We start from the raw sequence: 15061 nt of genomic DNA on the forward strand, positions 1-15061 counted from the left end.
ATATGTAACAAACCTGCACATTGTGCACATGTACCCTAAAACCTAAAGTATAATAATAATAATAATAATAATAATAATAATAATAAAAGTTTTCTTAACATTCTGTCTTTAAGGCATCTAGTACTTTTTCCCCAGAGTTTAATAAATCTGTTTCTGCTTTAGTAATGTATCCATTTGTTGGGGTAGTCTCAATGACCATTGTTCAAATTAATAGAAAAGAGAGGTGGCCAATACAATCATAAAAATGAGAAAGAACAATAATGAATATTTTCCATGTAACTTGAGACAATATAATTTAACTTTCCAAGATGCTTTTCAAAATGTTTTAATTAATAGTTCAACAGCATAGTCACAACAGGATAAAACTTTACATAAGCAATGAATTTATGGAAAGCATACAATAGATACAGCATTTTCAACTCTAGCTCTACAAAACCATTATGATAGTGACATACCATTCAAAAGTGCAACTGATTAGTGATTATTCACAACATAAACCTTAAGCTTATTATAATTGACTTAGTAACAAGAACAAGGTGAAAAAATCCTGTGCATAATAAATGCCAGTTTCTTTATGATAGAAACAGCTACAATTTTAAACAGCAGAGTGAGTAGATATATACCTTTTCCTGATATTCTTATCTTTTTTTGCCTCCAAAGAAAAAGCTCTAAACACAGTATTTCCAAAAGCAAGCTAAAGAAGAAAACAAAATACACTTTTTATTAGAAGAATGTTTGATAAAACTTGCTCTTGAATCAATAGCTTATGTGTGCCTGAATGCAAGAGTTAAGTTTTTAAAAGGGACAGTCAATATGGTAGCTACTAGCCTCATGTGGATCTTTAAGTTAATTACAATTAAATAAATTAAAAATTCAGCATCTCCATCATACTAGTCACATTTCAAGTGCTCAATAGCACTTGTAGCCAGTGACTACCATAATGGACAGTACAAACTAGAGAATGTTCCCATCACAGAAAATTCTATTGGACAACACTGTTATACATGATAATATGTATAATACAGTCTAGAGAATTCAATAGACTGCCCTATGAGATTCATCCCTCTATTTTACACTTGAGGTAACTGAAATACCAAAAAGAAAGTCACATAAGTAAAAAAGCAGTGCTAATGAGAATCTATCGAGTGAAGAGGAAGGAAGACAGTTTAAAGGTCACTTTGCAGACCACAAAATGATATTTAATTAACTTCATTTGTCATCACATTTAGTCCTCCCATTCTGATCATAAAATGATTCTTCAGAGAAATCAAACCAAATATATTAGCATTTCAATCTTCAAATAGATAAATGAATCATTTTAAATCTTCTGTAGGTTGTTACCAATCACTTGACTTACAGTAGTTGCATCTAGCTAATTATCAGTTTCTCTAATTTCCTTTTATTTAACTAGCTCATAAAACTAAGTCCCTTGGGAGAAGGGTCTTTGATTCATTGTTGATCAGTGGTATTTACAGTGAAAAAGAGTTGAAAAATGTATAATCCCTCATTGAAATGAATGATAAATTTCCATGTGCTTGCCCAGGTTTTCCTCCCCAAATACACCGTAGCCCCTGTGCTTATCACCACATATAAACAGAGTTTTATGATATCACTCAGAGGCTATTTTTCATTTCTTCAGGAGCCACAGTTTCCCTTACAAGCCACATTCAAACCCTGCGAAAGCAGAAGTCTATTTTCAGACATTGAAGTGAGGCGCTTCACCCACTAATCTCACCACCTTCTTTTTTTTCAGGTTTTTTTTTTTTTTTAAAGATGAAGCTTCTCTCTATATTCCCCAGCCTGGACCACAGTGGCTATTCATAGGCATGATCATAGAGTGCTACAGCTTCAAGTGATTCTCTAACCTCAGCCTCCTGAGTAGCTAGGACGACAGGTGCATGCCACCATGCCTGGCCAGTCTTTTTATAGTATGCTTTGGAAAGTTATCATCACTGACCTCTCTGTCCTTTCAGATGTCTTTGAATATCTGAGTCTGGCAGAAGAATATAAGCTTACACTTAGCCAAGACTTACACCACATGAACAGCTCAATTAAATATACAATGGAATATAGTTTGGAGAACTTTTTGGATGTGGTCAAAGGGAACTGTCATGAGTCATATTGGTGGTAGAGCCAATTCCCCAATGTGTATAGCGTGCACCATTTACCATTTACATAAGGTAAAACCCCAACCAGCTTTCTGTTGTCACTTAATGGCTGTCTTGTTAACTCTTGTATTCTCCGTTTTTAGCATGATGCTAGGAGTTGGACAGCTATATTTGTAGCAGATGTCTATCAATGATATATTAACAGATTAAAGAAAGGTACAATATTTCACAGTAAGCGTAAGTTTTTACTGTCTTAAGCTGGATTTCTGGGTCTATTTCATCTTCATATGTTGTTATTCACAGTGGTTAGTCTCTAGTTATGGCAACAGCACTGCACTTCATGTATAATGTGGATTATGTTCAGCTTTGTCACCCAAGGTGGAGTGCAGTGGCACAACCATAGCTCACTGCACGCTCGAACTCCTGGGCTCAAGGGACCCTCTAGTCTCAATCTCATGAGTACCTGGGACTACTAGCATGGGTCACCAGACCAGGCTAATTTTTTCAATTTTTTGTAGAGACACAGCCTCCCTATATTGGCCAGGCTGGTCTCAAACGATTGGGCACAAGTGATTCTCCTGCCTTGGCCTCCCAAAGTAGTGGGATTGCAGGTGTAAGCCACTGGTACCTGACCTACAAACATGTTGTATTATCTACTTTCTTAAAAATAAACAAAAAGGTGTTTTTTTTTTTTTTGATGCTTTCAAATCATTCTAGCTGATGTACTAATTTTTTTTCTATTCCTTAGCACAAAATTATTTAAGAGAATTTTCTATTGTCAGTGGTTCCAGTTCTATAGTCATGTTTTCTTTAACAAAAAGTTCATCAAACAATCCTTGGCAAGGCCATTAATGACCTTTCCTCTGCTAAATTCAACTGGAAGTTCTCAGTCCTCATTTTACTGGATCTATCATAGTGAAATCAGCCCAATAGGCCCATAGACAGTTGTTTTTGGATAATCAGAAATTGACCCTTCTGCTGTTAAAGCTTAAAGCTTGTATTTGTTTTACATGAGTTTCTTCCTCAGGAAATGACCTTTAGGCCTCTCAAAAAAAGTATCAAAGGGCCAGGTGCAGTGGCTCATGCCTGTAATCCCAGCACTTTGGGAGGACGAGGTGGGCAGACACGAGGTCAGGAGATCGAGACCATTCTGACCAACATGGTGAAATCCTGTCTCTACTAAAAATACAAAAATTAGCTGAGGGTGGTGGCTGCATGCCTGTAGTCCCAGCTATTTGGGTGTCTGAGGAAGGAGAATTGCTTGAACATGAAAGGCAGAGGTCGCAGTGAGCAGAGATCACACCACTGCACTCCAGCCTGGTGACAGAGCGAGACTCTGTCTCAAAAAAAAAAAAAAAAAGTGTCAAAGAACTGAAACTCACCAGATCACCACATCCAGACCATGAGATATTGGACCCCTCATTCATCATGATTGCTTCCTTGCCTTTCTCACACATAGTTACATTTCTTCCCTGCTATATAAACCCTGGTTTTAGTGAGTTAGAGAGATGGATTTGAGACTGAGCTTCCATCTCCTCAGCTGCAGCACCTGATTAAAGCCTTCTTCCTTGGCAATACTTGTTTTAGTGATCAGCTTTCTGTGCAGTGAGCTGCAGGACCTAGACGGAATGCCCAGTGTTTTGGTAACAATAGCTTTGGATAGACTTAAACTCCTTTATCCTGGAAACAGTTTTTTTACTTGACTTCCGGGTGTTGCTTTCTTGCCTCCTTCTTTGTACCTACTCCAACTCAGGCTCTTTTGTGGACTCTGCCTCATCTGCTCAGTTTCTTCCCTTGGAATGATCTGGGTCAGTTTTTATATATCTTTTCTTTATATTTGGAGCCACTCCCTAGATGCTCTCATCAAAATGCCAAACAATATTTATAATGCTGATAACTGTCAAATGTATATCTCTAATCTCGGCCGATTGGAGATATAAATTCGTATTCACTAACTTCAAATTCATACATCTAATCTTCTACTCAATTTACTCCTGGAAGATTTTATTATATATGGCATAACAAACCCAAGATACGTGGTAGGAATACAACTCTTCAGCTATTTCTAAGACTTCTCTATATTTCCTAGGGATCCCACATCCCCATTAAGTTAAACTGGGAACATGTGCATAGCTCTGGCAGTTAAAAGCATATTTATCTGTTTCATGTCTTTCCTATCCTACTATAGATACATTGGAGACCATGTGTTCCACATAGTGTGTGCATGCAGTGTAGGAAAAATGATCAACATATGTAAGACTTCATGTAAACTCGATCAAAATTATAGAAAGTTGCATCACTGAGATTTAAAGGCTATTTTGTTAGCTTGCTAAGCATATCCCAATATACAGTTTGATAATGTGAAGTGAGGGTGCTGCTGTAAAACATACCTAAAATCTGACACAGTATCAGCAACTCATTAATGGCAGACAAGGAAACTGATATCATAGGTTTGAAAAAATTAAGAGTTATTTTATTAAATGGCAAAATAAGTCATAAAACTGGCATCTGCAACAGCTTGGGATTCAGACTATGTGCCTATGTGCCTAGAGCTCCTAGAAGAAAGGTTGGAAAAGAGGAAATTGGCAAGCAGCATATTTAGTTTGCTGTTGATTGCGATTATCCTTCCCCTGTTCCTCTGCTAATTGTTGGATTTGTATGGGGTGAATAATAACTCGTCTTTTCAGTTAATAGGTCTGTGAACGAAGAGTAGCTTGGCTGGGTGTGGTGGCTCATGCCTGTAATCCCAGCATTTTGGGAGGCAGAAGCAGGTGGATCACCTGAGGTCAGGAGTTCGAGAACAGCCTGGCCAATATGGTGAAACCTGTCTCTACTGAAAATACAAAAAATTAGCTTGGCGTGGTGGCGCATGCCTGTTATCCCAGCTACTTGGGAGGCTGAGGCAGGAGAATAGCTTGAACCCGAAAGGCGACGGTTGCAGTGAGCCGAGGTCGCGTGCCATTGCACTCCAGCCTAGGCAACAAGAGCAAAACTCCATCTAAAAAAAAAAAACAGGGCAGGGCACAATGCCTCACGCCTGTAATCCCAGCACTTTGAGAGGCCAAGGCAGGTGGATCACCTGAGGTCAGGAGTTTGAGACCAGCCTGGCCAACATGATGAAACCCCCATCTCTACTAAAAATACAAAAAAATTAGCCGGGCTTGGTGGCGCCCGCCTGTAGTCCATCTACTCTGGAGGCTGAGGCAGGAGAATAGCTGGAACCTGAGAGGCAGAGGTTGCAGTGAGCTGAGATCACACCACTGCACTCCAGCCTGGGCTATAGAGCAAGACTCCGTCTCAAAAAAAAGGAATGGCCACATTATATCTGATGAAGACTAGTAAATATATCCTGGAAAGCCTGTTATTTGTGCTGCATGCAGTCACTAGAAGAGATTTGGGGTTGTCTCTACTGAGAATGAGTTGAGTATAGTCTATGTTCTTAAGAAGAGATAAAGGATAGACTATGATAGAGGCAGTGCTCACCAAGTACAATAGGAACTTTCTTACGTTTACCAACCTGCCTTGCCATATGATGGTGGTAGTCCCAGTGACTAATCCCGGCCAATGGACTTCAGTAGAAATGATATGTGTCCCTTCTGAACTGAGGCAATTGAAAGCTGGGATGTATCCTTTATCCTCTTCTGTTCTGGCAATGTTGAAGGCAGTTAAGCTGTATCAACATTCTGGATGATAGGGCTACAGAATAGAGTGGTGCTGTGCTACGCTACAAGGACTGGACTCAATTCCCGACTTTATTACACCAAGCCTCTGAGATTTAGATTACAACTGTTCACACCTAATAGCCTAAGCTATACTGATTCAGGAAAGGTCCAACAAATCTCTATTTCAACCTTTCTCTTGTCCTTTCTTCTCTTCCAGTTATCCTTGGCTCAATAAACAGAAACTGTCCTTTGTTCCTAGTTGCTCAAAACAAAATCCTTGGAGTACTTTTTGACACCTGCCTATTTTTTACACTTCATGTGTAATTCTACAGCACATTTTGCTGACTTTTATTTGAAATATATCCAGAATCAGACCAGCCTGACCAACATGGTGAAACCCATCTCTACTAAAGATACAAAAATTAGTCGGGCGTGATGGTGCATGCCTGTAATCCCAGCTACTTGGGAGGCTGAGGCAGGATAATTGCTTGAACCCCAGAGACAGAGGTTGCAGTGAGCCTAGATTGTGCCATTGCACTCCAGCCTGGGCAGTGAAACTCTGTCTCAAAGAAAAAAAAAAAAAGCCACTAAATTCCCTCCCTCCTACCCTCCACTTCATCTTCTGCCACTTTATCCTTCAGCCTTACTAGCTAAGTCACTTAGCAGTTGGGTTATTTTCAGCATGAAATTTAACCCTTCTGAGATGCAGTTTTCTCATCTATAAAAAAGTCCTATTAATAGCTATCATATGGGATTCATGTAGAAAATAATTGTAGTAATAATGATCAAAATAATGTTTTAAGTTAAGCTTACATAGTACTTACTACATACTAGGAATTATTTTAAATTAAATTAACTCATGTACTCCTCCCAACAATCCCATGAAGATTATTATCATTAACCACATTTTTAGGCAAAGAAAATGAGGCAGAGAAAATTAGATAACTCTCCAAGGTTGAGTAGGTAGTCAAAGTTAAAATTTGAACCCAGGCAGTCTAGCTCTAGAGTCTGAATGCTTAATGACAATATTTTGAGACATTAAAATATAAAATGTCTGGTATATGCTTAGGGCTTAAAACTGTTCATCTTCTTCCCTCAATAATATTGTTAAAATATGATTTTACAGAAGTTAAAGACAAATCTGGTACAAGGGACAAGTAAAAATAAATATGCCTTAGGAAATCTCTCATCTCTACATGAACAAAGAAACAGTAATACTTTTTTTTTCAAAAATAAAAACAAAGTAAGAAACAATAATTTCCTAGGAAAAATTATCCAAAAGCATAATCCAAAAAAGTAATCTTTCTAAAATTAAATGCTATGAATTGAATCTTGTAACAAATGTTATAGCAATGAAGTTTCCCCTTACGTCAGAATAGATTCTATGAAATTTTAAATTGACTTAAAATGGATTATTTCTATTTGTGGTCTTTGCTGCTTCAGTGTTTAAGCCAAAATAGCAAGAGTAAGCCAGAGTTTATACAATAAGGACCTATTTTATTTAAGCCTGAGAAGTGTGAACTTGCCCCCTGTTGTAAAGACCAGAAAGCTCAAATACATTTATATGGTAACACTTTTATTGTAATATATTTTTTTAATATGAGCCTTTATATTGATCACCACCATAAGATTAAGAAATGCCAAATGAATCTTCTTCCTCTCAGAAATAACTGCAAAAATAATCTTTTGGAAGTCAATCTTAAAACTTTGAAATAAAAGCTTACCTTGTTTGCTAGGATGAGAAGAGAATAGACCATCTACAGCATAGGATGTCTCAGAATCCTTCTCCTCCACTAGCTGTTCTTTTAGCTTTTCCAGCTGATAAAATTGTAAAATGATAATTAATTGGTCTTCTGTAAAGGCATGCTGTTGACCAGGCGCGGTGGCTTATGCCTGTAATCCCAGCACTTTGGGAGGCCGAGGCAGGCAGGTCACGAGGTCAGGCGATCAAGACCATCCTGGCTAACACAGTAAAACTCCACCTCTACTAAAACTACAAAAAATTAGCTGGGCATGGTAGCAGGCACCTGTAGTCCCAGCTACTCGGGAGGCTAAGGCAGGAGAATGGTGTGAACCCAGGAGGTGGAGGTTGCAGTGAGCCGAGATTGCACCACTGTACTTCTGCCAGGGCAACAGAGCGAGACTCTGTCTCAAAACAAACGAACAAACAAACAAACAACAACAACCGTGCTGTTCTCTGTTGAAGAAGAGGAAAGATAAAAGAAAGAAAAAAAAGAGAAAAAATGGATGAAAGAAAGGAAGAGAGAAAAAGGAGGAAATAGAAACAAAGGAATTTAAAAAAAGAGAGAAGAAAAACAGGGAGCATGCATTTAGGGGCTGACTAGGAAAGGTACGTGACTCAACAAACGATCAGAAAGAAACAGGTTTTGGGCAAAGGAAGTCACCTCTGGATGTTAATGGGGAACATGTAAATACAGCCTGTGTACTTGGACTTCATTTTGTGTCACCTATAATGAGCAGGTCTTTTCAAGGAGCTACAAATTATTATGTCAATGCTTGGATTTCCTGAATTTTTTGTCTTTTCTAGCTGGAAGGAAAAAGCATTTTGAGGCCCTAAGGTTTCCATCCAGAATTCAACTTATTTTAATTTTTAATCAGGTTACTAATTGGCTTAGGCCCTGAAGAACTAGCTACAAAAGTAGGGTTCAGCCTGGACCACTGTTTATCTCCATGTTGGTGCTACTCAGAAGAGAATGATGAGAATAATTCTCTCTCCCAAAGGGCCAGTTTGCAGAATAATGGAATTGCACGGAGAGAAGGGTGTTACTAGGGGTCCCCGTCAAGAAGGCAGCACTTCAGGCTCTTCACACCAGCTGCTTCAAGCCAAACAGCTCGACTTTTACATGTTTCATTTACTGGGAAAACATAACATTTGGGGGAAAAAAGATTCCCACTGTTTAAAAACAATAACTTCAAAAAACTTCCATCTATTTACAGCCTCCCATTCTACAGATGAGGAGATTTCAGTCCAGAGAATTTGTTTGCCCCAGGTTTCACAGTTTGGTAATTGCAAAGCTAAAATTAGAATGCAGATTTCTAGACATTATAAAGAATGATCACTTCAGCCATAGTTTTGTTTTGTTTTGTGTTAGTATAACTTGATTTTTCTTTTTCTACAAAATAGCTTCACCTTTTGTTTAGCAGGAATAAAAGTTTTACATTGTAGTATTAATAATTCATTTTAAAAAACATTGTGTCAAGAAGAAATTTCCTTATAATTGTTATTAAAACTGCTCATTTAAGTATTTCACATTCTCACCTGGTTAAGTTCTTCCAGTTTGTTAGGCAATGCTAGGTCTGCAAGACACATTTGTCACATGAAAAAACGTACATTGAAAGTAATATTTCATTTGCTTCAGTACACACATTTAAGATCTTACGTAGAAAGCATAGGTCTTTTTCATATGATTTGACATCACCCATCCATTCCTAATATAAAACCTCCAGTATATTTTTCAATGCCCATAGTATTGAAATGCAATCAGTTATGTCATCTGAAATATGTAATTTTCAACAATTAGCAAAGTTTTTCTAAAGTAGACAATAGTTCTAGCATGACCTACTATTTAGAAATAAACTATTTTTGCTGGCATGTGGAAATTCTCATAAAACAACATTAAATGGGGTTAGTGGAGGGGGGAAGCAAGCCATGTATTCTATGTATAATTCAATCAAGAAGAAAATTCTCCAAAATACTAAGCCTAACTTGCTCCAGGTTTTAAAATTGGGGTACAAATTTTTTGTTTTTATAAATTTCACTTATTTTTCAATAATAATATATTACTTTTAGTTTAAAAACCCTGAATTTAAAAAGTATTTATTAAGTTATTCTTTTAACCAGCATTTTGTTCTATGAATACAGACATTTTTAGACTACTTCAGATGTTGTATGGGAGAGTAGCACAGTATCATACTGTCACATTTTCTCTTAAGCTAGACTTGTTAAATTTCTGACAAAATCTGTCATTTCTTGAAGGACAATCTCATGGATATTTGTAAGTCAGATTCTCCTGTTCTTCAAATAAAAATAATCTCAATTGGTGTAGCCTAAATTTTTCATTCATCATCTGTACTCCAACCATTTTCTAAAATTGAAAGAATTTGATTAAAATAATGCTAAATTAACTACAACAAAGCTGCAGTTAATTTGTGAAATTTCTAGAAGAAACCTATAATACTTTTGAAACATTTAATAAAAGAAAATACTAGTGATACTAGTGGGGAATTGCACAGATGAGAAGAAAATATGAATAAAGGTAACTATTTTTTTTTTTACTATATGTTTACCAATCCCATTAGGACCCTCAAATTGACCAAAATAGGCTTTTAATATTTGTTAATAACTCCATGGATTTAACATAAATATAAAACAAAAAAATCACTTAACTCTTTAGTGTAGCATATAAAAGAGTAATTATTTCATTTAATATAAATTAACGTTTAGAAAAAGCAAGTCTCAAGACAAAATAGATTGTTATTTTTTAATAAATAGAGCTTGACTTTATCCTTAACTCACCAGTGTTGAAAGGTCTTTGGAAATCAAAATTTTTATTCAGTAGAGCCAACAATAGTTCCTCACGATTTGTATATTTTTTATCTGGAAATATTTCATTTCCTGTAATGATCAAAAACCACCATTTTCAATTTGAGTCACTGAAAATATTTCTAATTAAATTGGTCTTACAGGCTACTATCAATTTGTATATTTAACAACAAAAGAAATGTAGAGAGAGTGTATAATCCAAAGGGATGGGTCATTTAAAAAATTATTGAATATATATTGAATGAATACGGACAGTCAAAGACAGACAGACACAGAAAGAGAGAGAATATATGCATATACCTGGAGGTTGCACCCTAAAGTTTTGCCTGTGATTACTTCTGAGTAGAAAGAATTGGAGGTGAATTTTACTTTCTTCTTTTAAATCTGTCTTTCTGGAATTTTCTACTATTTTATTTAACATAAGTATAAACTAAAAGTAGTTTTCAAAATAAAAATATAACATTCTATTTTGTGATTTTATTTGATTATATACACATTTATATCCACATTTATATATATAAGCCAGTTTGTGTTCTGGGAATTTCCTTCGAAGCATCCAAGGAAGATTGTGGCAGAGCTAGGTTGGTGTCCACCTCTTCCGTATTAACATCTTTCCATCTTTGTCAATTTACCTCACAGCCATTCATTCCTCAGGTCCCTAAATGTCTCGGTACTGTAATTATCTTCATTCCGGAGTAGAAATTGAGACAAGAGACTTCTAGCAAGCTATAAAACATGAAGATTCAACAAAATATCCATTGACAAATAATTCAATTGAAATAATAATTAGTATATTACAATGAACTTTAGTGAGATGGTCTGAAAAATCAAACCTTTATCACATAATTTCTGTAAGATCATCTTTTCTTCTCCCTGCCTCTTTGTATTAACTGTTAGAATGTGAGTAGAAGCAATATTAATGAGATTTAAGTTTAGGAGTGAGTACTATGGTTTCAGCTAGAGAAATGGCTTATAAGTTGACTCATCTATTTCTTAAAATTACCTGTCTTTCCTGTCTCTACAAAACGTTAGTTGATAAATTCAAACAATTAAATGGCTAATTAAAAGAAGAAAATGAATAATTTGGAGCAGGTGACAGGATCACAGTTTTCTACATTAACCAAAGACACTTAATTGTTGCTCAATTCTTCAATTTTCTTTGCTTCATAAACATAAAAAAATTGGTAAAATTTTCTTTTGAGTATTTAAAATACCAACAGAATATCAAATTTTGTTCAGCATCAATTATACAAAGACTCTCAGAGATAGTTTAGTTTAAAAGAAAAACATTATTATGAAATAATGTAATTTTTATTTTAATCATTCATTAAAAATGTTAAATTGTTATCTTTAAAATGTTTTCACTGGAAAAAAAGAAGGAATATTTCAGAGCCAGATAATAATTACTTGTTTCAGAAAGACAACTATGGTAAGAGAAACAGATTCATTACCTTCAATTTAGAAAATGTATATGACTAAGAGTAATGTAACTAGAAGAGTATGGATCTAAAGCTTTTTTTCCCTTAATTCACAATCCATTCCTCTGCAGAGTTGAGTGAAACATTTTTCAAAAAACAAAACTGATAGATTTGCCTTTCTTTATTAGTTTTGCTTCCAATAATTATACCTCCATAACCCTTTGTCCTCAGAAATTCCTTATCACTATCTCTTAAGGAAAAAACCTCTTTTATGGGAGTCTCTGAAGAAAAACTTTTCTCAAGGAATTTTAAAAAGTTGATTTCTAAAGTTAAGTAAGACATTGGCTAAAGAAAAAGCAATAGAAAGAGTCTTTTGTTTCTTGTTTTCATACTTAGTTTTAAAACAGATATAGCTTTAAAAGAAAAAAACATATTTTTAATGTTTCTATCTTTGAACAGTTAATATTAACAAAGGAAATATTTGAATATAAAATATCTGAGTGTAGACACACATTTGACACAAAAGATGGCAAAGCTGCTCCAATATGAGAGAGTGTTTTTGCAAATATTACACAGAAAATGTTCATTCATTACTACTAGAGATACTGAATCTTAAGAAATTTAGTTGTCTCTTTGCTTTCCATTTACATGGGAAGGTTTTTACTGCGTAGAGACAAGAAATTTTACCAGAAAGAAATCTGGAAACTCCCAAAACGATTATATTCCCAAAAATAAATTTGCCACAATCTTCTTGGTCATGATACTCTTTCTTCCTCCTTTGTGTTAGGCAGTTTGCCCAATTTCAGGCTCATTCCCTCAGGCACATTTTTATATGGTCCCTACCAGATGTAAGCTGGGAGGATTGTGCCATTTGTCTTGGAGAGTTCTAACACACAGAAAAAAGCTGATAACCCCAACTTTGTCGTCTGTGTCAGCAGATAAATGCTTATTTTAAAATTAAAGACTGAAAGAAGTCAAATAGTGGATATAAAAAATGTATACATGGAGAAGAGCTCACTCTAACCTTGGACTATTTAGATAGAAAATAACCTTACTAATAATTTAATCTTCCTTATTTACATATAATAAAACTGAGATCAAAGAGGTCTCTGAAAGAAACAGTTCCACTGTGCTGTCAGTGATATATGCATATCACTGTGTGGCATTCTGAGGTCAGAGGTGTTATTTAACTGTAATCTAGCAAATGCTTTAGAGGCAGATTTTTCTCTAGTTCATATACACATGAAATTAGAAGTTACAGTTACCTAATCCTAATTTTGCAAAGTCTTCAGCAAATAATCACATTTTTCCTCTCATATTTACATTATGTTAGAAACATTGGAAATCTCAATATTTCATAGAAAGAGCAATGCAGACCTACCAAATGCAATGATTGTGGCTGGCCAAAGATAAAATGTGAGTGTCATGGCTAAAACCCAGAATCCTTCATTCCCAGGCTTGTATTTAGGTCTCTGAGACTACTTGTTTTTCAATGGGAAAAATCCTCATAAATAAATAATAAGGGATTATGCAATTTTATTTCCTCCGCCAACAGAACTACTCTACTTTTTATTGATTGAGGTAACCAGGTCTAGTAAAATGGAATTAGAATCAGAAATTGGAAACTTGATCCCTTTTCTCAATCTAATGTGATGTAAACAAAATTTATTACATTCTGTCTTGGTTCCCCTTAAGTAAGCTGAGAGGAAAAGGTTATCTCCCTTTTCCTGACAAGGAAGTCAGAGGAGAGAAACAGCAAGAATTTCAGGCTGGAAAAGGTATTAGAGAACATTACTTTAAGTCACTATTTTGGAAATATAAAGAAATGTATTAAAGTTTCAATGAGGCTAAGTTGCCTGATAAATCACTAAATCTCGCTCTACAGATTCTCAGTTTAAGAGCTACTTTTTCTGTAGAAGCACCAAAAATTTTAAATAAAAATTATGTAAATTATAATATTATAAGAGCAGAAACTTATTTTCACTACTTTTATCATGGTGTATATCTTCTAGCTGTCATAGATGGAATTATTTCATTTAACATAAGTATCCTAAGTACGTTGGAAATGTGATAAACAATGTGTAATGTAGGTGTTAGCATTGCCCTCCTGAAACTGCTATGATTTCCCCCAATGCTTTATTTTCCTCAAATCTCTGCAAATACAAGTTCTATTTTGATGTATTTTTCATTGTTGTACTCTATTTTCATAAAGAACTTACTAATAGTCTTCTAAGATGAAAATCTCCTTTTCCTTTCCCCAAGATAGACTTTTGAAATATGAAGGATGCATTACTATTTATACATTCCCAATCTTTGGTCATGGACTACAAATGAGAAACAATGCCCCAATATTAAAAAAAAAAAAATAAAGTACAGTTGAAGTGAATTTAGGGCAATATTGGGTAAAATTAATTTGGGTAAAATTAATCTACTTGAAAAGAACAGCATTGAAGATGACATTTAATTCTGACCAGCAACTACTTAAGGGAGATTTGGCTATTAACCAATATTTATTCCTTAAAACATTATTTCAACAATGGCAGAAAAATCAAATTTGTTCAAATAGAAATAGAAGAATTACTTACCCACCTGTAGGATTTTAAATTGATACGCACGTACCTTCGGTAAGATATGGTCGTCCATGCACAGATTGTAAAAAAATCAACACGGATAACAAAGTTAGGAGTCCAAAGCAAAGAGTGCTTGAGAGGATCTTGTTCATGTTAAAAAAAATCTTCTGGACTAGCAAAGAAACAGACTTTCCAGGTCAAGATGGATGTTTCTGTAGCTTTGGAATTCAGTAGAGCTTAGTTGCAAAAGGCAAGTGTGCCTCAGTTACGAATGATCTAGACGAAGGAAAAAGAAAGAAAAGAAACCTATAAAATGCAATGCACCCTGTCAACATGATTCACTACTTGGAGAAGTGACAGATTTGTTAGAGTCAATGGCAGGAAGAACCCAATCAATACATCTCATACCTGCCCATTTCACTAAAAGCAGGCATTCTTATGCATGCCCACGCATTCAAATAGATGCACAAGCACGAAGCAAAATCTTGAAATAAAAAACTGTTGGATTTTCATAATTTATGGTTTAATTTCCTGATTCCAGGATTAATTAACCTCAAATCTTATTAATACTAAAGCTGAGAGCATAGAGGGCAGGTGAAAATGGGAACAATGTCTTTCATTTGACTACTTTTGAGCTAGGTGGTAGGTAGTCTTCCTGATAGTGATGTTATTTGCAACTATCACTTTGTTCTTAACCAACTGAATAAACTAGAGAAAAGCTCAAATTTGAAATGAATCA

The 15061-nt window shown here is 35.3% G+C and overlaps 1 protein-coding gene across 1 annotated transcript; it reads right to left on the reverse strand.

The window, feature by feature from the left end:
• Positions 1-599: 599 nt before the first annotated feature.
• On the reverse strand, positions 600-14680 carry UTS2B (urotensin 2B). Its single transcript, XM_003256661.2, has 5 exons — positions 14372-14680; positions 10308-10406; positions 9051-9088; positions 7495-7588; positions 600-694 (listed from the first exon to the last, which is right to left on the reverse strand). Exons 1-5 carry the CDS (start codon positions 14472-14474, stop codon positions 669-671), a joined length of 360 nt encoding a protein of 119 aa, XP_003256709.1. The 5' UTR covers positions 14475-14680; the 3' UTR covers positions 600-668.
• Between the last annotated feature and the right edge of the window lie 381 nt (positions 14681-15061).

Source organism: Nomascus leucogenys, chromosome 11 (assembly GCF_006542625.1).
Source record: "Nomascus leucogenys isolate Asia chromosome 11, Asia_NLE_v1, whole genome shotgun sequence".
In the NCBI taxonomy this organism is placed as follows: domain Eukaryota; kingdom Metazoa; phylum Chordata; class Mammalia; order Primates; family Hylobatidae; genus Nomascus; species Nomascus leucogenys.

Bases quoted from the DNA above. Each gene is read 5' to 3' on its own strand.
- UTS2B (XM_003256661.2), bottom strand. From the start codon at position 14,474: ATGAACAAGATCCTCTCAAGCACTCTTTGCTTTGGACTCCTAACTTTG. The intron at 10,407-14,371 runs GTACGTGCGTAT...TGATCATTACAG, and splicing joins ACGACCATATCTTACCGAAG to GAAATGAAATATTTCCAGAT. The intron at 7,589-9,050 runs GTGAGAATGTGA...CAATTTTATCAG, and splicing joins AACTGGAAGAACTTAACCAG to CTGGAAAAGCTAAAAGAACA.